The sequence below is a fragment of the Salmo salar genome, chromosome 06 (genome assembly GCF_965601325.2).
Source record: "Salmo salar chromosome 06, fSalSal1, whole genome shotgun sequence".
Classification (NCBI taxonomy): Eukaryota; Metazoa; Chordata; class Actinopteri; order Salmoniformes; family Salmonidae; genus Salmo; species Salmo salar.
The window spans coordinates 50,275,562-50,300,077 of NC_138296.1; the positions used below are offsets into that span (position 1 = coordinate 50,275,562).

Genomic DNA, 24,516 nt, shown 5'->3' on the forward strand with positions numbered 1-24,516 from the left:
GGAGTTGCAGCGATGGGACCAGTCTGTTACTACCATTTGGATATCACGAAATTGGGGAGAAAAGGGGGGTACCCCCCAAAAATTAAAGCAGGTGAAAAGGGTAACTCGAATATCCAAATTGAACCTAGCTAATTTCCAATACATATGACATTGTTTGACTACAGAGACAGCAAAACAGTACTTCAATTCTATGATACTCCCCTTACTTAACATACTGCTGTTACATCCTCAGAAAGCATGAGCTGTTGAGTTCAGAAAATCTTGTGCAATAAACCGATGCATGTCTGGTATTCAAGATCCTAAATGGCCTGACCCCCACCCCCCTCCCCCCACTTAGCACTTTTGTCAAAGACAAAAGCCTTGGCAGCAGATCCACAAGGTTTGCCATGAGAAGTGACTGTATAATTCCCTTAATCAAGGAAAAACACCTTTATTCAAACTGCTTTCTCTGTGCAGCACCTATCTCACCTTCACAAAATACATAAAGACATGTCTAAAGGACAATCAGACTTGTGAACATCATTGTTAACATGGAAAGCGGCAGTACATTGCTATCTGTTGTTTCTTTATATTTTTTATTTAACCTTTATTTAACTAGGCAAGTCAGTTAAGAACAAATTCATATTTACAACGACAGCCTACAAAAATATATATTTTGTCTGTAGCTTGCTTGTTGCTTTTATATATTTTGTTCTGTTTCTTTTTGTGCTATTGCTCTGTCTGTCTGTCTGTGTGCTAAGTGTTGCTTGTCATATGTTGCTCTGCATGTTCTCACTGCTCTTTGTTTGTCTGTATTGTTATTATAGTTGTTTTTAATAACCTGCCCAGGTACTGCAAGTACTGAAAATTAGCCGGCTGGCTAAAACCGGCACTTTTACTGAAACGCTGATTAATGTGCATTGTCCCTGTAAAAATAATCTCAGTAAAGTAAAAGTCTGTATATAATGCCAGGCATGATGAGAAAGTATATGAGAAACATCACATTTTGTATGGCTTTTATTTGAAGTCCACCACACCATCTGGAATGAATGGGAAATAAAGTGGATCTTTGGAACACGATCCACATTTGTCCCTGGTTATCCCTATTGCCTCAAATAGAAGTGCTTCCATATGCTCCCTCCCTCTAATTTAGGCTAGTCTGTATCTTGGTTACGATTACAGTGTCGTCGAAACTTTCCTCCGGGCTCTGTTTCTAATCCACACAAATAAAGAGGACAGACACGCTCGACTTGGCCCTACATCCTCAGATTCCAGGGTGGACCCGTTCCAAGACAAATTCTACAGAAAAAAAGGTAGTAAGCCAAATTCACAGTGACCTTCTGCTTTCGAGATTCATGTGGGAGTCTTTAGTTAGACTTTCAGTAGTCTTGTATCTCTATTAATTGAATCACTTGATACCACCTCTTGTCTTATCATTTCTCTTTGAATACACTCATTCTTCTTAGCTATAGAGAAGTTGTAGCATAATACACGGGAGTATGAAAACTCTTTGTGAGCAGCTGAAAAGGTCAGGGAATCCCACTGTGGATTTACCAGCAGTGTGAACTCTTCGAAGATGTCATACCATATAGCAGACAAGAGTGTGCAAGGCGGGATTGAATGTGTCGCTGTCTATCAATGTGTCACTGTCTGTAATCTTTAACTTCTCTCGACCTGTGTGTACCTACGTTGTAAACTTTCATTCTTAGGCTAGGTTGTAACAACCTCATGATGGGTATAGGGAAAATTTGAGTATCATGTAGTAGCCTAAACTTATTGATGTTACATTGAACTGGGTGAATGCAGTTACTGCTAACATGACCCCATTTTCTCCAAAACACAATACATTAGAGGCAGGATACTTGTCCACATGATTAAGCATGTATTTAATGTACCAAAAATGCCTAACTCATTTTCGACCAAATTAGCTGTTACTGCCTTTTTGCTTTGTACCTAAGCCCACAAACATAGGAAGTTTAAGGCTGACCCACTTCTCTTCTGCCAGAGGTTTTATTCAGGTCTTCATACAAACAAGCTGTCAGTGAGCACATTTAAAGACAAAAACAACTAGCAGCACTAACTATCTGAGATAAAGTAACAACGCATTGGCAAACCAGCTGCCTCAATAGTAATACAAGTAATATACAAAATGTATATAAAATACAAATAAGCTACATGGTATTTTATCATGTAAAATACCATGCCAAAAAAATATTTTGTACCTGCATTATCTGAGCCTTGTGTCATAGTTTGCACGAAGAATAAGTTCAACAGCTTAACTAAAATGTAAATTGATTAAAAAATGGATTGTTCAAATAGACTTGTTGCTGTGGGTATTCTGCAGCTCATTAATGGTCAAATAGCCGCTACAACTGGGTTCCACTGTCATTGAGGAGGATCTGCCTAGAGCAGCCTCTACTGGCCAGGCATTGTAACTGCTGCTAGGCTCCATGGCAGAGTTAGACTCAGGATTATGAAGGGGGAGTTGAGGGAGACTCAGGGGATGGTGAGGGCCTGGAGGGATCCCAGCAGGCAGGGAGACTGGTAGGACAAGAGGGGGTGAATGATGGTCAACTGGAGCCACATCCCTTTCCTTCTTACCCTTTCCTTCCTCCTCCACCTGGGCCTTCCTCTCTATGCTCTCCATGCCGAACCCAGAGTCTGGGCTCTGGGGCTCCCTCTGCAGCTGACCGAGAAGTTCCAAGAGCTCATAGGAGGAGCATGTGGTGGTGGCGTAGAGAGAGCTGTGCTCCCCCTGGTAGGTGAAGTAGACGGGACAAGACTCGATGCGGAGGCCGCTGGGGTAGAAGTAGCCGATGTTGGAGAAGCAGGAGGACTGGCCGCGGTGTTGGGTGTTGGGGTCAGAGTGTAGGAGGAAGGCCGCGCTGGTGGAGCTGGTGGAGTCGGTGATGTCCCAGACTTCTGTTCCAGACACCTCCACAGGGGAGATGTCCTCGCCGAGCTGGGCGGTGATGAAGCACTTTGGAGCAAACAAGGGGCTCAGCCATTTCTGCATGGGGAGGGCCAGAGACACACATGTACAGTGTCAGTTATTGGTGAAATTTAAAGTTATGCTGACACTTAGGCAAAATGACAAAGATAAATATTTTACTGCATCTACACTGGCAAGTATCAAGTTTTGAAAGATACTGCAAGATCAGTGTGTGTCTGTGTGCTTGTTTGTAAGTCTAAAATGAGTGCATACGTGAGTTTATTGGTGTGTTAATGTGTAACGTGTGGTAGAGAGAGCGTGTCTATGTCTGCATCTAACTGTTACTGCAAGAAATTCAAACCAACAGAGAAACCACATCAAGGAGCCTATGCTCATGACTAATGTTTTCTTTGGGTTTTTACTGTGGCTGGGCACTTTCCTTTTACTGGCAACTAAAGAGACTGTTCCCAACTTGTAACGCCCTGACCATAGAGAGGGTTTTTTGTTCTCTATTTTTGGTTAGGCCAGGGTGTGACATGGGTGGGCGTTCTATGTTCCGTTTTCTATGTTGGTGTATTACTTTGTTTCGGCCGTGTATGGCTCTCAATCAGGAACAGCTGTAGATCGTTGTTGCTGATTGAGAGTCATACATAGGCAGCCTGTTTTTCCTTTGGGGTTTGTGGGTGAATGTTTTCTGTTTAGTTTTACAACCTGACAGAACTGTTGCTGGTTGTTTTTGGTTTATTTTGTAAGTGTTCATTTAGTCCATTAAAGTCTTTCAAGATGAACACATCCTCCGATGCACCTTGGTCTCATTTTGATGACGGCCGTTACAGATTCACCCACCATAAACGGACCAAGCAGCGTGAGAGGAAGGAGCAGAAGGTTCAGGATTCCTGGACGTGGGAGGAATTACTGGACGGAAAGGGACCATGGAGTCAAGCTGGGGAATATCGCCGCCCGAAAGAGGAGCTGGAGGCAGCGAAAGCTGAGAGGCGGTGGTATGAGGCAAGGGAGCGCAACAGGCACGAGAGGCAGCCCCAAAAAACTTTTGGGGGGGGCACACGGGAAGTGTGGCTGAGCCAGGATGGAATTCTGGGCCAACTTCCCGTGCTTACAGGAGGCAGCATAGTACTGGTCAGGCACCGTGTTATGCGGTAAAGCGCACAGTGTCCCCAGTACGCGTTGATAGCCCGGAGCGCTACATGCCAGCCCCCCGCAAGTGCCATGCGAGAGTGGGCATCGAGCCAGGACGGATTGTGCCAGCTCAGCGCGTCTGGTCTCCAGTGCGCCGTTTCGGTCCAGGCTATCCTGCGCCGGCTCTGCGCACTGTGTCTCCAGGGCGCTGGGAGGGCTCAGTTCGTCCTATGCCTGCGCTCCGCCCGTGCCGGGCTAGAGTGGCCATTCAGCCTGGAGTAGGGGTGTCAAGCCTACACACCAGAACTTCAGTGCTCCCCCACAGCCCGGTCTATCCTGTGCCTCCTCCTCGGACCAGGCCTCCAGTGGGTCTCCCCATCCTGGTCTATCCTGTGCCTCCTCGTCGGACCAGGCCTCCAGTGGGTCTCCCCATCCTGGTCTATCCTGTGCCTCCTCCTCGGACCAGGCCTCCAGTGGGTCTTCCCAGTCCGGAGCAGCCAGAGCCGCCCGCCAGTCCGGAGCCGCCAGAGCCGCCCGCCAGTCCGGAGCCACCGGAGTCGCCCGCCTGTCCGGAGCCGCCGGAGCCGCCCGCCTGTCCGGAGCCGCCGGAGTCGCCCGCCAGCCGGACGCAGCCGGAGTCGCCCGCCAGCCGGGCGCAGCCGGAGTCGCCACCTAAGTGGGCCAAGCCGATGGTGGAGCGGGGCCCACGTCCCGCACCAGAGCCACCGCCGTAAGGAAGGCCCACCCAGACCCTCCCCTTTAGAGTCAGGTTTTGCGGCCGGAGTCCGCACCTTTGGGGGGGGGGGTACTGTAACGCCCTGGCCAGAGAGGGTTTTTTGTTCTCTATTTTTGGTTAGGCCAGGGTGTGACATGGGTGGGCGTTCTATGTTCCGTTTTCTATGTTGGTGTATTACTTTGTTTCGGCCGTGTATGGCTCTCAATCAGGAACAGCTGTAGATCGTTGTGGCTGATTGAGAGTCATACAAAGGCAGCCTGTTTTTCCTTTGGGGTTTGTGGGTGAATGTTTTCTGTTTAGTTTTACAACCTGACAGAACTGTTGCTGGTCGTTTTTGGTTTATTTTGTAAGTGTTCATTTAGTCCATTAAAGTCTTTCAAGATGAACACATCCTCCGCTGCACCTTGGTCTCATTTTGACGACGGCAGTTACACAACTGTAAGTATCAAATGTAAGTAAGTAGTAAGTAAAGTTAAATAAGGATAGAAATGCGGACATTTCCACTCAACCAGGTTCAAGAATATTATATTAGGCTGTTCACTAGATTTTCATATCAAGAAAACATTCACGCTAGTGAATAAAGCCACATACACAGAATTTTATTGGTTCAACAGTTTAAGTTTAGCAGGAAGTTGGAGTATTTTCCAGGTACCTGAAAGTTTCCACCATGGACAGAGTTAAGTGGCTGGAAGTACTTGGCGGGGTCAGGCACATACTGGTGTTTCCTGTAGAGCACCAAAACAACATGGATTTTAATAAACCATCTTGGGTCTGTCCCAGAATTAACTTGACACTACATACCCAAACAGACCTAAGGTCCTGACAGCAAATTCTGCTTCATATTGGATTATGCAACCAATGATAAAAATCAAGCCCCGTCATCAACATGGCACAAGACCAAATTAACTCACTGAGACAAAGGTTGTGGGTCTCACTCCTGATCTGACCCAGCAATACGCATATAAATCCACCTTTACGCATAACTCACCTATTGTTAATATGTGTTTTGTAGAAGACTAGCAACATGACAACGATGAGAATGAAAAACACACCACTCAACACCAGCCACAAAGTCAGGTCCGGGGACTCCACTGAAACACAGAACGGAAGCACGGTTGGAATATATGTCTCGGAAATGCATCTGGATGCATTTAACACTGGTCGTTAACACAATTTTGTAGACAAGCAAATGAGTTTTATTCCTGTATGGGCCGCATGAACTTCACTATGCACCGACTGTCAGTTTCTCTGGATAGGATAGAGTCTTCTGCATGACCGAACATATAGTAGATGTAATGTTTAAGTTTGTGGCATGGCATGGCATCAAACGTAGCAAAGGTTGGTAAGACCTCACCCTCTGATGTCCAGGAGGCAGTGGGGCTCCACTCACTCCAGTGGCTAGAGGCGGGTTGGGTCGGCTTGACTCTCACCCTGATGTGATGAATCCCACTCTCCTCCACACCCAGCTCCATCCACGGTTCCTGCTTTGGTCTGGTCAAATTGTTGACCTCCTGACAGAGACAGACAGGTAGACAAAAATAAGCATAATCACTGCAAAGCTAGAAGACTGTCTCAAACTATTCAGGCTGAAATCCTGATTTGAGATGAGTGTGTGTAACTCAAATCGTACTACACAGGCTCTGACGCTCATCGGATGTGGCAGGGCTTGCAAACCATTACAGACTACAAAGGGAAGCACGGTCGAGAGCTGCCCAGTGACACGAGTCTACCAGACGAGCTAAACTACTTCTATGCTCGCTTCGAGGCAAATAACACTGAAACATGCATGAGAGCACCAGCTGTTCCGGAAGAATGTGTGATCACGCTCTCCGCAGCCGATGTGAGTAAGACCTTTAAACAGGTCAACATTCACAAGGCCGCAGGGCCAGACGGATTACCAGGACGTGTACTGCGAGCATGCGCTGACAAACTGGCAAGTGTCTTCACTGACATTTTCAACCTCTCCCTGTCTGAGTCTGTAATACCAACATGTTTTAAGTAGACCACCATAGTGCCTGTGTCCAAGAACACTGAGGTAACCTGTCTAAATGACTACCGACCGTAGCACTCATGTCTGTAGCCATGAAGTGCTTTGAAAGGCTGGTCATGGCTCACATCAACACCATCATCCCAGAAAACCTATACCCACATTAATTTGCATACCGCCCCAACAGATCCACAGAAGACGCAATCTCCATTGCACTCCACACTGCCCTTTCCCACCTGGACAAAAGGAACACCTATGTGAGAATGCTATTCATTGACTAAGGCTCAGTGTTCAACACCATAGTGCCCTCAAAGCTCATCAATAAGCTAAGGAACCTGGGACTAAACACCTCTCTCTGCAACTGGATCCTGGACTTCCTGACGGGCCGCCCCCAGGTGGTGAGGGTAGGTAAAAACACATCCACCACGCTGATCCTCAACACAGAGGCCCCTCAGGGGTGTGTGCTCAGTGCCCTCCTGTACTCCCTGTTCACTCATGACTGCACGGCCAGGCAGACCAAAACCATCATTAAATTTGCCGATGAAACAACAGTGGTAGGCCTGATCACCGACAACGACGAGACAGCCTATAGGGAGGAGGTCAGAGAAATGGCCGTGTGGTGCCAGGACAACAACCTCTCCCTCAACGTGATCAAGACAAAGGAGATCATTGTGGACTACAGGAAAAAGAGGACCGAGCATGCCCCCATTGTCATCGACAGGGCTGCAGTGGAGCAGGTTGAGAGCTTCAAGTTCCTTGGTGTCCATATCACCAATAAACGAACATGGTCCAAGCACACCAAGACAGTCGTGAAGAGGGCATGACAAAACCTATTCACCCTCAGGAGACTGAAAAGATTTGGCATGGGTCCTCAGATCCTCAAAAGGTTCTACAGCTGCACCATCGAGAGCATCCAGACTGGTTGCATCACTCCCTGCTATGGCAACTGCTCGGCCTCCGACCGCAAGACACTACAGAGGGTAGTGCGAACAGCCCAGTACATTACTGGGGCCTAGCTTCCTGCCATCCAGGACCTCTATACCAGGCGGTGTCAGAGGAAGGCCCTAACAATTGTCAAAGACTCCAGCCCCCCTAGTCATAGACTGTTCTCTCGGCTACTGCACAGCAAGCAGTACCGGAGTGCCAAGTCTAGGTCCAAGAGGCTTCTAAACAGCTTCTACCCCCAAGCCATAAGACTCCTGAACATCTAGTCAAATGGCTACCCAGACTACTTGCACCCCCCCCCCCCCCCTCTTTACACCACTGCTAGTCTCTGTTGTCATCAATGCATAGTCAGTTTAATAACTCTACCTACATGTACATACTACCTCATTTAACCGGTGCCCCGGCACATTGACTCTGCATCGGTGCCCCCTGTATATAGTCTCGCTGTTGTTATTTTACTGCTGCTCTTTAATTACTTGTTACTTTTATCTCTTATTCTTATCCGTATTTTTTTAAACTGCATTGTTGGTAAGTAAGCATTTCACTGTAAGGTCTACACCTGTTGTATTCGGCGCATGTGACTAATAACATTTGATTTTGATCATGCTTTGATGTCTACGGAAGTGAAGAATCAGCCAAAAATCACAGCTAAATACTCAGGCACCGGCATTATGCATGACTACCCACTAATCAGATTCACTATACCTCATTCAGCAGGAATACTGCATGTTCAGCCAATACCACACTTTCACACCCACCCACACAATGGTTTGTCTCACTCACCCCCCATAGCTGGTCTTCCCTCTTCACCTTCACCTGGAACTCGTATGCAAAGATCTTCTTAGACAGCGGACTACCAGCACTCCAGGTGGCATTAATCCCATTGATGACCGGGATACCAGGAGGATGCATCTTAACTGTGAGGAAACAGAGGGAGATGTCACAGTCATCTAATACCATGAAGTGGAAATATAGAGGAGGCGGTTTGGTGAACCAAGATCAGGTGATGAGTAACCTTGTCTGAGACCTGAAGACTTAATAATATTGTCATTTAGCAGATGCTTTCCAAAGCAATGTTTACATTGATAGTGGTACATACATTCAGTATTGAATATGGCCCATGCAAGAATCAAATTCTCAAATGAACCAGTGAAGAAGAACAGCTATTTAGTGAGAGGCTACTCTCGCAGGTACACTAGACAAAAGAGATCACTGAAAAAGTAGACACTCACTGTGCTTGATAGGTGTGTAATTTATGAGGTTTTTCGCCTCAGACCCATCACACTCCACCTTAATTCTGGGGAGGTTCTCGTTTGAACTGAAATACTGTAGAGAAACACAGTCAGAAAACAGATTGCATGTTTAATAAAGTAAGAACTCTTTGCATCTGTTCTACATTCATGGAGAATAATTCTAAGGATTCTAACTTTAATTCTCATTTTCACAAGTAGTTTTTATAAAATAAATTTCACATGATATATTTAGTTCACTTTTGAAAAATACAATAGGAATCAATATATATTGAAAACAATGAAAATGATATGTAAAATAACATATATATGGAGAATAACATACTGTATATAATTCTGATATCAGGAAAAACTTACATGGCCCTTAAAGACAAAACTGCAGCCTCCTAAAGAATGACCTTCCAAGGGTTTGAGATCGCAACTACTATGGCTATACAAAACAAAATAAATAAAATATTACACAAGGATGCATTTATACCTCAAAACACAATGCAGTCATTTTCTGTATTGCAGTAGTAATAAAGACAGACAAAAAATATTCCTTACAAAAAATTGTTTTCATAGTCTTCTCTTGTACCGAGGAGCTGGCAGGCCACATCTGGATCTATTCCCGAGCTGTTCCACACACAGGTGATGTTGTTGATGTAGTCATTCACACAAAACAGTCCTTGGAGGGAAAGACAGCAAAGACAAACCAAAAAGATTATTACTGTATAGTAACACTTATCATTTTAAAATCCACAAACTCACCAACCTCACAAATCTGACTTACATTTTATTTTAATATTTTTTCTTTTTTGGGGGGGGGGGGATAAATTCAATCAATAAATCGTGTTTCTCCACAAGGTGCAAGTACTGTTTGTTTTTCACAGATCTTATCTGAATGAGTAGGCTGAGAGTAACATGAAGTCACTAGTTACCTTGGTTGTTGTGAGTGAAGCCTGGTGGGACAGAGAGCAGGAACAGCAGGTGAAGCATGGACCACATCATTACCACCCCTGTCTAACTGGAAAACAAAAGATGACATAGATGAAGAAAAGAAGATGAAGAAACTATCACTTACAGAGTCTTGGCCATTACCACCACTGTTTAAATGTAAAACAAAGATGATGAAAACTTAAGATGAAGAGGCTGTTATAACAAAGCACTGGAACACCAGAAACATTTAGACAGTAAAACTCCTGAGTAACAGTTGCATAGAACAGCAGCAGACACGATACTGATAAGGGACATCCTGAATTGATTATATACGACATGAAAATCTTTCCGTCACAAGCCCAATACCATTATTACCCACTGTCATCACCTTTGACTGCAGTACATGAAGAGTTTTGGTAGGCACTTTGTCACGGTTGTCGTAGGAAGGAGCGGACCAAAGTGCAGGATGTGTGTCGTTCCACATTTTATTTTCACTGTGAAACTATGCAATACATACACAATAAACTGAACGAACAAAAACAACAAACTGTGACGCAGAGTAGAAACATACACTAACTCAAAACCAAGGTGGGAAAAACATCTACTTAAGTATGATCTCCAATTAGAGACATCGATGACCAGCTGCCTCTAATTGGAGATCATCCCAAACAAAACCCAACATAGAAATACAAGACTAGAACATGACAACATAGATAAACTAAACTAGAAAACCCCCCGTCACGCCCTGACCTACACTACCATAGAAAATAACAGCTTTCTATGGTCAGGACGTGACACACTTAAAGGCAGCAGCAGAAACTCCTCTAGAATCGATATCGATAAAGAATACACATTCATCCAGAGACTGCTGAATACTGCATGACTTAATGTTGAACTCTCAATGAGAACCTTTTGTACCCTTGTCTCCCCTTAATAGGCAGATGTTCAAGTTCGTTTGCACCAATAGACAGCTAAAAAACTAGACAGTCTAAACACTATCCTCTTGAGTGCTTGTTGGACAGATTCACCAGGTTGGCCTAAATGTAAAAAACATACATACATACATACATACATACATACATACATACATACATACATACATACATACATACATACATACATACATACATACATACATACATACATACATACATACAGTATGATGAATTGTCACATACACCGGATAGGTGCAGTGAAATGTGTTGTTTTACAGAGTCAGCCATAGTAATACTAAGCAAATTAGGGTTAAGTGTTTGCACAATGGCACGTCAACAGATTTTGTACCTTGTTGGCTCGGGTATTCAAACCAGCAACCTTCGTTGTGGCTCAACCCTAACTGCTAGGCTACCTGCCGTCCTAAGGGTTAGTTTTAAATGACTACATTCGATGATGCAGCTGACACCTAGATGATAACAAGAACAATACAGGGATACATACTCAATGATAACTTGGCTTTTTTTATATAAAATGTAAATCTAAGTTGAATCTTACAGAAAGTAAGTGCTAATGCACATGTAAACAAATAGGTATTCAACCTCTTCAGACTTACCCTCTTAGTCAGGGTCGACGTGTCAGCACAGTCCTCATTCTGTTCTCCTACTTTCTTTGCTCTGTTTTGACTATTTGACTTGTGTAGATGCTTTCTCCTCTCTGTCTCCTTAGCCTCAGGTAGGTTTCTTTCTGTCTGTCTCTCCCTTTGTGACTGTCTCTCTCTCTCTGCCTCTAGCGCTCTCTCAATCTGACTTTCTGTCTATCATTCTCTCCTGCTCCTTAACGCTATCGCTCTCTTTCTCTCTCTCTCCCTCCCTCCCTCCCTCTCGATTGAAGTGCCCAATGACATTTCATGGTGACACACGTAACCACAACCTCTCGCTAAGGCTGACATTTGCCTGTGTCTTGCAGGAAGCCACACAAAACACTGATGATTAAAAAAAGTATAATTACCATTCTCTACAACAGTGTTTATCAACCTTGGTCCTGGGGACCCAAAGGGTTGCCCATTTTTGTTTTTGCCCTAGCAGTCACACACCTGATTCAAATTAAAGGCGTGATGATGAGTTGATTAGTTAAATTAAGTACAATAGTGCTTGGTCCAAAACAAGGATGTGGTAGCCCTTCCTAGTACCAGGATTGAGAAACACTTATCTACAACACATACAATACAAGCAAAGCCATTAGGCCCCTGAGCCCCTTTATGTGTTAAGGTATAAATAGTGAATACACCGCATCCTGTTCCAGTCGAACACCAGTAAAGTAGGCTAGAACAGAGACGCACGTTTACACTGACATTGCGTTGGAGAGGCAGTTGCAGCGCGTTCTGCGCATTCTGTGTGCATACTGTTGGATTGCATTTATCAAATGTATGCCTCAAACTGTATGCGTAGACGGCAAAACAGAAATGGTAGCAGAAGGTGAATGTTGAACTTTTGTTGCACACGTAACCAGATGATGCTGTGTACCATTTTGCACAATGACACTGTCAGTGTGATCAAGGCATAAGGTGAATACACTACATTTAGACGTGTTAAAATAAATAATGGTTTTCCAATATACTGTATATCACTCATGAAAGCAAGTTAGGTCATAAAAATGTTTCAATCAAGTAATAAATGGATATTGGAGTGAAAAGATCCTTGTGAAAGTCAATAAAATGCAGAAGTAGAAATGGCAATAGAAAGATGAACTGAGTTAGTATGACAAAGCAAAGGTCATCGGACGCTCATTTTGTAGCCATGGAAAGACAGGCCTTTTTCTCATAGAAGGAGTATTGGTTTGTCTATGGTGTCATGCAGAAGGTCCTGGCAGGCACCTTGTCACGACTTCCACCGAAGTTGGTGCCTCTCCTTGTTCGGGCGGCGTTCGGCAGTCGTCGTCACCGGCTTTCTAGCTGCCACCGATCCACGTTTATTTTTCCATTTGTTATGTCTTGATTGTACACACCTGGTTCCCATTACGTTATTATTATTTCCCTATTTAACCCTCTGGTTCTCATTATGTTTTGTGCGTGATTGTTTCCTGGTTTTGTGTTAGTCTTTTGTGTTAGGGTCTGTTATCCCTGTGTGGATTTATTTGGCTGATTATTTTTCAGAGTAAAGTATGTTATTTTACTCAGTTCTGTGTCCTGCACCTGACTCCGTCCTCACCTCTGCACAACTGACACTTGACACACCTGACAGTGTCAGATCTCCAGCATGATACCCATTTCCTCCATTGTTGGATTTCTTTCACATACTTACATATTATGCGACTTACAAAACAACATAAGCAATAGGTAGATTGCTATTTTATGTCACACAGTTGCATGAAATGCTTTGTATCAATCAATGTACTGGAATGAATTTGTATTGAAAATGAAAATCATCCCTTCATCATAGAAACCAATCGAAACCTCTACTTGTCACAACATTACAAAATGCATGCTGTTGTAGATGCTCAGCACATTGAGATGAGCAGGTCCTGTGAAGTGTATCTGCACATCTTAACTCATGCTTTATCTTTTGGTACAGGAGGGCATTGTGAAACACTCTTTATGTGAACGGTGAGGAACAAAGCATTCAATAAACAAAGTGAAGTTCAGGCTTGTGTCGCAACAACTGCCTGTTTGTTCACAGAATGCGAGTGAATGCATTGGTTTGGCCATGATGGCACTTTGACACCATCAGACATATGGGCTCTAGCTGAGTACTTTTCACTCTGCAGCATGGGTTAGGGAGGTTTGCAGAAGAGTGGCGGGGGTGGGGTACGTGACACATACGAAACTTGTTGTATTGTCAGAGTCCGCTTTGTGGCGGGAAGTTGGTGCGAGGCCTCAGTGTTATGTGTAGTTTGTGTACAGAGGCAATAAGAAAAACAATCTCCATCTGTAGATCACAGGGGGGACAGGGGCTGTGGTGTGTAAAGGGAGGAGGTGAGAACAATGTTTTGTAAAGAGAAGGTGTACTAATCATATCACAACACCTCTGAAGTTTGATAACTATAGGGCTTTTTGAGATCTTGCTCAAAAAGTTGGGTGTGAAGGTGCAACGTGTCCTTTTTCAGACTGTTGTCCGCCCGGTAAAATGAAGCACCTCATGCAAACTAATATTACCTCACGAAGGCGATGGTGTTCTCCGTTTTGCTCCTGGGCGCCCACAATATAATGGAAGAAAATATGGAAGTAGTTTAATACCCCCCAAAAAAGGTTCAATATGGGCAAGAAAATATATGTAATAATTTCCTGTTCTTCTTATATCTCTCAGATATAGGACAGACACTTTACTTACTTTTGATTTATTTTTCAACTATGAATCTGTGAATCAATGCATTTCTATGGGCTAATAGCAGTAAAGCCAAATTCAATGTTTGATAAAATAATTTTTTTAAATCGATAAAAAGATACCTAAAGGGGTCATAAAATTCTAAATCAAATAGCTAAATTATCATTGGTATGACCATCTTAAAACAATTCCATATGTTAGCTTAGTGGAACGTTTTTTGTAATTACTCTAAGTGGGGCCCGGATTCTATCATTCTAATCAGATTGAAATCATATCCTAAGCTCCACAATGAGTCATTTGGTGTTCAAACATTTCATTTTAGAAATGATATAATTGTTTGACTAATTGGTTTCTATTCTTAGAATAGAGTGAAAAGTCACAGCTGGTCTAAAGCTTTTAATTCAAGGCCACATAATGAAAGTGCTTGTGACACCCACACCCAAATTTGCTGAAAATAAGATACACTATATATACATACACAAAAGTATGTAGACACCTTTCAAATTAGTGGATTCGGCTATTTCAGCCACACCTGTTGCTGACAGGTGTAAAAAATCAAGCACACAGCCATGCAATCTCCATAGTTAAACATTGACAGTAGAATAGCCTTACTGAAGAGCTCAGTGACTTTCAACGTGGCACCGTCATAGGATGCCACCTTTCCAACAAGTCAGTTTGTAAAATGTCTGCCCTGCTAGAGCTGCTCCGGTCAACTGTAAGTGTTGTTATTGTGAAGTGGAAACGTCTAGGCGCAACAACGGCTCAGCCGCGAAGTGGTAGTGTTACGTGGAGTGGTACAGGGGAACCCAAGAGCAGACTCAGACATGGAGACTGGGATGAAGTAACCAAGGTTTTTAATGGAACACAGGAGGAAGATGGAGTGCAGGTCAGGGGAAGCTCGGGCGGGTTGCTGGAAACCAGGTGCAGAGGCCGAGGCTGGAGCGAGAGGGGTTGAGACAGGGTAAGCAGGTCTGGAGGGGAATCCAAGGGAGTAATAGAGTGGGGAATCCAGGACAGAGTAGCAGGATGACGAGACGTGGGGCTGGAGACAGGGACCAGAGTCAGAGCGGGCAGAACTGTTGCGGAGAGGAAAACAGCGTTTAGAGGTCAGGAGATGGGTTGTTTTTGTACTTTTGAGAGTTTGTGACAATGTTTGTGTGTATGCTTGTGCGTGTGTCTGAATGTGAGGGTTTGTAAAAGTTTTGCATGTAGATATATGTGTTAAAAGAGATGTGAATAATGTGGAGGGTGCATGGGCGCTGCGGTGAGGGTGTGAAATGGCCACTGCACCATGGCCTCATTTAGACTCCTTGTTCTCCCATTGCCTTTAGCGCCTTGTTCAACTTCTGGTTCACAATGTTTCTTTCTGTCCATTTCACTATGGAAGAAGAAATAAAATGAGGAAGAATGAAAACGGGGTTTGAGTATAAGTGGATGTAGCAAGGATAGAGCTAGTTGTCATATCATTGGTAGTAGTAATCAAATAAGTGGTGTTTATTATTAGCTTATTATCAAGCTATTATCTAGCTTATTATCAAAGCATATTATGAATAATGTAACACTATTTGTATTCATAGTACTACTAGGAGTGGTAGTAGTAGTGGTAGTAATAGTTGCTGATATAGCAATAAGTGGCATTAGCAGCAGGTCACCCACCCATGTCATCAGTCCTGCGGCCATACCAACGCTGGGCGTCTGTAGGAGGGGCGGACAAGGGGTGACCGATGTAGGAGTATTTTATCAGGGACTTCCACACCAGAGGAGCTCCTGGGAAGAATAGAATAGTTACATGGACAGGAAAAGAAAAGAACATGAGCATTAGACAGAGGAACAGTACTCCTTGACTGTATATGTCACTGCCTGTGCTGATAATTCACTTATCATACTGAATCAGGGATGCCCAACAATGACCTGGTGCAACACTGACCTGGAAAGATGTTGGTGTGCAGACAGTGTCCCAGGCTGTGGTAGGAGCAATGGGGAGGGACAAAGGCTGACCCTTTCTCAGTATAGTGAGGCAGCACGAGAGGAGGAACCTCCGGGCATGCTAAAACTCTCACCTCCAGCACACACACACTCACAGACACACACAGTTGCAAAAACAAAAATATAAGTCTCCAGCTTCAGCAATTTTTTAATTGTGTGCATAGGTTATGGTGGAATACCACGTTTTGGGATATAAACTGAATTATACCATCCCTCTCCAACGCTACTGACCTGCGGCTCGTCTCCAACTGTTGTCTCCGGCTGGCCAGTGAAGGTCATTGCCTTGACTAACAAACAAGAGGCAACGAGGATTCTAGGTCATGTAAGGAGAGAACAGAACTAAAGAATGCACTGCCTGACCACAAGTGTTCTTGTTGTTGGTAGAGTCCTGAATGTTTCCCATGTCAACATTCACTGTCCAGTGTTCCATCAAAAGATGCAGCATTATAAGCTCCTTCATAATAAATCTAATGATGCACAAACATTTGGGCAACCATGAGCCATAACAAATCAACATATGCTAATGTTTAAATAGAGATAATACACTTTTCTCGATTTATAGTAACTGTTTGACAGAGTATTGGCTTTCAATGGGACTATTAGGCACGGAAAAAGTTAGTGTGAACCTAACAGAGAATTATACGGTGCTGCCCTCCCGCGAATAAGATTACTTTTGCAGTTGACAAGTGCGTCTACTTTCAAAATCGCTAATTTTCAGAACACTGGGACGCTGAAGGTCTATGCCTATTTATTATTTTACACAAGTGTCCGCATTAGCGTTCAAATTAAATATTATTTTTCAAATATAATCTTACCCTCATTAGGACATAGCCTAAACCAAACCTCAAGCTGAACCAAACCGGAAAAATGTGACAACCTTATTTTCCTGACATGAATTCGTTGTAGCTGGGTCAGTTGGGCTACAATAACCATCGTTGGCACGTTTAATTATCACATGTAAGGTGCATTGCATAGAATGTCCGTAAGTGAGAAATTACATTTGTTATTATTTTGTGGGAAAAGTACAACCTAAATATACTTGCATCTGTGCTTCGATTCAGAGCCTGTCACTGTGTATTTTTGCGATCCTGTAGCTAATCTTACCTCATATTATTTTTTTCTCAACCCCACGCATCGTCCAATCAGCGTGAAGAGTAACACATTAACTGGATAATGACATCATAGTTATCATAGAAGGTAGTCGCGTGAAGGGGGCTCTGATACAGTGTAGAGCGCATTACCTGACATTTGAACTCCATATTCAGAGCTAAAGATCATTCAGTTATCCAATATAACGCCACCACAGTTAAATAAAGTCTATACCTTAATCCCCCATAAAAGGTCAAACAAAACCTACCCTACTAAATACTCATACCGTGTACATTTACCACACAGAGAATAACAAATTCAACTATCAGCAAAGAAAGTAAAAGGAGAAAGGACACCGTTTAGTATTTTCCATTAACTTTATTTCACAATTCTTACATTATAATGTGTTTATTACTTTTAATACCACACACATATCAACTTGCTAAAACAATAGAAAAGAACATAAGATCCATATGGACCTACATATTTATATTATGTACATACACTCAAGTCTTTGGAGGTAAACCTCTTCAGCTCTCTATGCAGCACACTCTCAGCTCTGACATCCATCTTATTAAAGAGGCATCCCAATAAAAATCTACAATTAAATTCAATGTGACCAGACATTCAGAAAAATAAGGCTCACTTAACTTACGGGGGTAATTTATTTAAGTACAGATTCAGTTACAAAATGATGTATCAGACACTGCAATTTGAAATTATTTGTTATTAAACCTTATGACTATTTGATAAGACTAAATATAAGGCAAAGTAGCGTCCTGATTTATAGATCACAAATCCAAATGCAATCTTATTAAATTATAAGAAAGCGTTTTAAACATGTTTTAGAAGGCAACAACAACAAAATGTGGACAAATTATTTTTTTGTTTTAAAATGGCTCTCATGTAGGCTACATGATACTTTTTTCATGTAAAGAAGAACGTTTCAAATTGTAGATTGATCATTGGATTGGTCCTCTAAGTGCTGCTTGCTGTTCAGTACCCAGGTGTTGTATCAGGCTTCTCAGGCAGATATTCAGCTGAGCTTTATGTGGGGGCAAACTTCTTGGCCTGCGCCCTCACCCTCTTCTCATAGTCCATTCTGTTCTGACTAAAAGAGGCAACAAAGGGGGATTAATCCACTATGAAATTGAGTATCACCCAACAAGGCTATTATTTTCGATTTAGCGAAGTGAGATTGTGTATGTTTGCAAGTGTCTTAAACCACACTAAGAGCCCCTTTACCTATATCAATTATACAGTAGAACATTCAAAAATATAAAAAAGTATCTCTCAACTGAAACTTACCAGTAAATTGTGTAGGCTTCTGCTTGTGCTGGGTCTTGGATGTTGGGTTCATTGAGAAGCTCTTGGATACCCAACAGGATCTGTGAACACAAAACAGATGAAGTCAGCTTTTAGAATGGATTGAAATACAAAACAATGCAGATCAGAAAACAATCACTCGACCAGAGAGTACCATGCTTTGATCCACATAAAAAAAATACAGTAATTTGATACCCGTTGAGCCAATGTCGTGCATTCCTCCAAACCGGTGAAAGCACTGATGCCTCTCCCACTCTTTATGTGTGTGTGTGTGTGTGTGTGTGTGTGTGTGTGTGTGTGTGTGTGTGCCTGTTTGATGGTGATGGCTGGCCTCCAGTCCTTCTCCTCCTCCAGAATGGAAAGACACACCGTGCCAGATGGGTAGACATTGGGGTGGAAAATGGGTGGCTCAAACTTGCCTGAGAGGATATAGAATAGATGATTAAAAAGCATTTCTGTTGACTTCCTTATCATCGATATCAAAAATGACTAGGAACAAAACACTGCACATAAGGGGTGTTAAAATGTTAATTAAATTGGAATTGTTAAAGTTAAGAAAAAATCCTTAACCGTTTTGTTTTTCACAAAATTAAAATCAAAGTGCAGTAATCACAAAACAACCAATTATAGGTCCTGATCGTCCTCATATAGGGGATTAAAGAAATATTATAGAACTACCTAATGCAACAATGGTGTAACAATTTACGCTACTTTATTAACCAATGACTGTATATACAGTATGAGAGTAGCAGCTCAAGCAGGCAGAGGCGAGGGGCCATGCGATATGAGTGACAAGGGGAACAGGAAGGGGAGAGGGATAGCAACCAAGTCAACTCGCGCTGGTAAACTAAGTTATTGCTAGTTATTTATCATCTGATTACATAGTACCCATCTTGAGCTAACGTTAGCTTGGCTAATTAAGACTACATAACTGTGCTTTCTCCTCTTCAACTTAAGAAGCAGCCTACCTGCTGGCTCTTGGTGCTGTAGCCTGCTCTTCTCATTTAACTTTAGTTCTGTCATTTTAATTTCATCTTAATTGATTAGCCTAGATATCTCTTAATAACTTGCCACGTGGAGGCTCTAGCTCTATTACTATAGCCTAATGCTGGTTTGATGACTTGTGAATGGTCGATAACAACAAGCTGCAGGTTTACTCACATTTTGGCGGCGAGGAAGGATAGTCATCTTTGAACAGCATTCGGAGTTTGTATTGGCCTCCCTCCCACAGCGTCTTAGAGAATTGAAGAACATAGTTATTACATCCATTAATTGTTCCAGCTCACGAGGGAGTGCCTACACACTATATAAAATAGTTTTAAATGAGAACACATCAGTTTGCATTTGTACTTGTGTTGGCCATTTTTTTATGTTACTTTAAGAAACACTGATATCTGTTTACTCATTCTGACAGACTGGTAGTGGATGTTGGGTCTTGTTAGAATAAAAACGACAGAAAGTAAAAGTTGACATACCCCCTTCTTCCCTGGAATGGCACATTCCCAGTTCATGAGATTCATAGTACCATCAGGATTTTTGGTAGGCACAGCGACAAAACCCTGAGAGAGGGAGGGAATAAGGTTTGAGGAACAAGCTTGCCTTCTACAAATCATCAGAACAAGTTTATTTTCATTGTTTGTATGGTAGCTCCTCACAAATGGGTGGTCTTTCCTCCATGCTTTGCGCTCCTGTGACAGTCTGCTAAGAGCGATACCAGACATGTCTACTCATTAACACAGTCCTGTGGGAAGACATAAAAACACTTAATTAACATGGCTAGATAGCAGAACCACTAGAGAACAAGGATATGTAGCTAACTAACATTTTTATTAGAAATGTCCATGATATATACTGCTCAAAAAAATAAAGGGAACACTTAAACAACACAATGTAACTCCAAGTCAATCACACTTCTGTGAAATCAAACTGTCCACTTAGGAAGCAACACTGATTGTCAATAAATTTCACATGCTGTTGTGCAAATGGAATAGACAACAGGTGGAAATTATAGGCAATTAGCAAAAGGGACCAAAACATCAGCCAGGAAGCATAGGAACTGAGAAATGGTGTGTGGTTACCACCTGCAGAACCACTCCTTTATTGGGGGTGGTTCTGCAGGTGGTAACCACAGACCATTTCTCAGTTCCTATGCTTCCTGGCTGATATTTTGGTCCCTTTTGAATGCTGGCGGTGCTTTCACTCTAGTGGTAGCATGAGACGGAGTCTACAACCCACACAAGTGGCTCAGGTAGTGCAGCTCATCCAGGATGGCACATCAATGCGAGCTGTGGCAAGAAGGTTTGCTGTGTCTGTCAGCGTAGTGTCCAGAGCATGAAGGCGCTACCAGGAGACAGGCCAGTACATCAGGAGACGTGGAGGAGGCCGTAGGAGGGCAACAACCCAGCAGCAGGACCGCTACCTCCGCCTTTGTGCAAGGAGGAGCAGGAGGAGCACTGCCAGAGCCCTGCAAAATGACCTCCAGCAGGCCACAAATGTGCATGTGTCTGCTCAAACGGTCAGAAACAGACTCCATGAGGGTGGTATGAGGGCCCGACGTCCACAGGTGGGGGTTGTGCTTACAGCCCAACACCGTGCAGGACGTTTGACATTTGCCAGAACACCAAGATTGGCAAATCCGCCACTGGCGCCCTGTGCTCTTCACAGAGGAAAGCAGGTTCACACTGAGCACATGTGACAGACGTGACAGTCTGGAGACGCCGTGGAGAACGTTCTGCTGCCTGCAACATCCTCCAGCATGACCAGTTTGGCGGTGGGTCAGTCATGGTGTGGGGAGGCATTTCTTTGGGGGGCCGCACAGCCCTCCATGTACTCGCCAGAGGTAGCCTGACTGCCATTAGGTACCGAGATGAGATCCTCAGACCCCTTGTGAGACCATATGCTGGTGCGGTTGGCCCTGGGTTCCTCCTAATGCAAGACAATGCTAGACCTCATGTGGCTGGAGTGTGTCAGCAGTTCCTGCAAGAGGAAGGCATTGATGCTATGGACTGGCCCACCCGTTCCCCAGACCTGAATCCAATTGAGCACATCTGGGACAACATGTCTCGCTCCATCCACCAACGCCACGTTGCACCACAGACTGTTCAGGAGTTGGCGGATGCTTTAGTCCAGGTCTGGGAGGAGATCCCTCAGGAGACCATCCGCCACCTCATCAGGAGCATGCCCAGGCGTTGTAGGGAGGTCATACAGGCACGTGGAGGCCACAAACACTACTGAGCCTCATTTTGACTTGTTTTAAGGACATTACATCAAAGTTGGATCAGCCTGTAGTGTGGTTTTCCACTTTAATTTTCAGTGTGACTCCAAATCCAGACCTCCATGGGTTGATAAATTGGATTTCCATTGATTATTTTTGTGTGATTTTGTCAGCATATTCAACTATGTAAAGAAAAAAGTATTTAATAAGATTATTTCATTCATTCAGATCTAGGATGTGTTATTTTAGTGTTCCCTTTATTTTTTTGAGCAGTGTACTATAGTTGGATTAAGGGTTGGGGAGTAACTGATAACATGTAATCAGTTACATGTAAAATGATTACAAAAAACCCTCACTGTAATCAGCTACATTACAAGCCAAAAATATTGTAATCAGATTACAGATATTTTAAAAAACTAGATGGATTACTTTTAAATTCAGAAAGGATGTTCGCGAAAAAATATATTACGACTCCTTTATTTTCTCAATGACATTCAATTCAGTTCAAGTTTGTTCCACCTGAACGAGTCTGACCACAAGTCAGAGACCACTATGATGACACACCAAATGTGTTTGATGGATACTTTGTCTTCTAATATCTCTTGAGGGGAGCGTAATCCAAAAGAAACAAAGTAATCAGATTACATCACTGAGTCTGGGTAATCCAAAAGTTACATTACTGATTACAATTTGGGACAGGAAACTATTGCCCTGCCCAGCAGGTAGCCTAGTGGTTAAGAGCCTTGGAACAGTAACCAAAAGGTTGCTGGTTCTAATCCCTGAGCCAACTAGGCAAAAAATATTTTGACGTGCTGCCCTTGAGCAAGGCACTTAACACCAATTTCTTGTGTAAATCGCTCTGGATAAGAGCGTCTGAAAATGACAAAAATCTAAGTGTAAAATGTTGACTTGCCATATTACTCATGAAAAATTCTTATGACATGAAGTTAACTTGAAAGCTAATTAACCTCTTCACTAGCTAGCTATAAAGATTTAACCTCATTAATTTTGGATAGCAATGATGTGGATGGTGCATTGGTCATATACCACAAACCCCTGAGGTGCCTTATTGCTATTATAAACTGGTTACCAACGTAATTAGACCACTAAATAGTCATTTGTCATACCTATTGTATACAGTCTGATATATCGCGTCTTTCAGCCAATCAACATTCAGGGCTTGAACCACCCAGTTTATAACTACATTTATACAATGACATTGTTGAATACTCGTTTCTGATTGGTTTGAATGTTATTCTAGAGCGTGCAATATTTCCCTAAATTGCATGGTAGAATTAAATGGCTATGAGTTAACTTCTGAAAGCAAAAGTCGAATTGAAAACATTATTGGCATTGTTGAATTCGATTTTCATATCAGCAAGCTAGGACTAATGGTTAGGTTAGCTAAACTACAAATCTGTGATTACCAAGGCAACTACTGTAGCTATGTAGTAGATTTGCTATCTACTTCAGTGGTGTTGAACACATTTCTACCTGCGAATGAACACATTTCTAGCAGCTAATGTGTTAATTTATAGCCATGGTATAAAAGGGTTTCAACTAGGTGCTCTATGTGTTTTCTGGAAAATAATGCAACTCAGTGGAAGGTTACTTCCATTCCGCAACAAACATTCCACGTTGTTCATTATTTTCCATAGTACACAACGTTAGCCCCTAGTGATTATCCCTTACATATGGCTCTGGTTATTGATATTGCCCGTAGCTAGCTAGCTACGGGCAATATCAATAACCAGAGCCATATGTAAGGCTAGCTACCCAGCTAGCAGTCTAATTAGCAACAAATCATCAAACTAGCCAAGCAACATACATCCACCCACCTGTAAGCCTAGTTAGCTAATACATTGAAGTTCGTTTACAAGTCATTGGTTACTAGTAGTTGCTTACCTTATAATTCAATTGATACTGGCTAGATGGCGTTCGCTTGTTGGTGTTTGTCAACGCTAACGTTAGCTAGCTAAAAACAATGAGCTGGGTCGTCTATTGTTTTTACTATCAAAACTAGCTAAAGCTGCTTAGTAATGACGATACTTTCGTGCTAATAATTCGACCAAGTTAGTTCCCCTGACATAAATCAACTGATTGAAAGATTTCCTTATCTGTTACCGCATATCTGAATACCTGAACGACAGCATTCAGCTAGTTTGCTCGCTAAAGTCAAGAAAGAGGACCTAAATTTGTTTATCTCGACATAACCGACAGGCACTTCGGAGGGCACCTTTCATGGTCTTTCTTTTCGGCCATCTTTGGTGTGGCGTCGTGTTTGGCTTCATGTGGTGTTCGACAATTTTTTTTGTTGATATATTATATATCGGAGCTTTTTATCAATTAAAGATCACTTTGAGTCAAAATGCAAGCCGAGGTCTACAGCGCAGATAAAAAAACGAATAAACATTACTTAAACGTAAGCCAATGCAACGTTAACCAATTAAAAACAGTTCTGTAGCAATGAGGTTTGTGCAGTAGGCTATATGCCTAATACATTATCACAGCGTATTGGCTATGCTTGAATTGCCCTGCCAATGTTGTTCTTATCAGACCGTTTGGGTATATGATCACACTGATAATTGATCATTTGTTGTATTACATGTGAGGCACTAAGTGCCTAAGTGAGCATAACAATTGCCTTTTTTTTCTGGACTGATGGCCATCATCCGATTCACCATCCCTCCGCCCCTCTGCTGAGAAAAGGCGACATTCTTCCAGCTGATGGCGAAACACAAGTCACATTTTTGCCTCATTC

General features: G+C 42.9%; 2 protein-coding genes across 5 annotated transcripts; both read right to left on the reverse strand.

Annotated features, from left to right (window-relative positions):
- Positions 1-1,838: 1,838 nt before the first annotated feature.
- On the reverse strand, positions 1,839-11,656 carry LOC106607522 (interleukin-2 receptor subunit beta). Of its 4 annotated transcripts, none has more exons than XM_045720645.2 (11): positions 11,434-11,652; positions 10,273-10,386; positions 9,887-9,968; positions 9,513-9,633; positions 9,324-9,396; positions 8,949-9,042; positions 8,500-8,633; positions 6,139-6,295; positions 5,773-5,875; positions 5,437-5,509; positions 1,839-2,989 (listed from the first exon to the last, which is right to left on the reverse strand). In XM_045720645.2, the coding sequence occupies exons 2-11, from the start codon at positions 10,366-10,368 to the stop codon at positions 2,291-2,293; spliced, it is 1,632 nt and encodes a 543-aa protein (XP_045576601.1). In that variant the 5' UTR covers positions 10,369-10,386; positions 11,434-11,652; the 3' UTR covers positions 1,839-2,290. The 4 variants fall into 4 exon arrangements, with proteins under 4 accessions (XP_045576601.1, XP_045576602.1, XP_014060028.1 ...); XM_045720646.2 differs by having other exon boundaries at positions 9,887-9,972; XM_014204553.3 differs by lacking the exon at positions 10,273-10,386 and having other exon boundaries at positions 9,887-9,972; positions 11,434-11,656.
- Positions 11,657-17,573: 5,917 nt separating this feature from the next.
- On the reverse strand, positions 17,574-23,968 carry LOC106607450 (SUMO-conjugating enzyme UBC9). Its single transcript, XM_014204410.3, has 7 exons — positions 23,661-23,968; positions 20,197-20,282; positions 20,017-20,100; positions 19,703-19,775; positions 18,851-18,960; positions 18,524-18,603; positions 17,574-18,326 (listed from the first exon to the last, which is right to left on the reverse strand). Exons 2-7 carry the CDS (start codon positions 20,260-20,262, stop codon positions 18,263-18,265), a joined length of 477 nt encoding a protein of 158 aa, XP_014059885.1. The 5' UTR covers positions 20,263-20,282; positions 23,661-23,968; the 3' UTR covers positions 17,574-18,262.
- Positions 23,969-24,516: the final 548 nt, after the last annotated feature.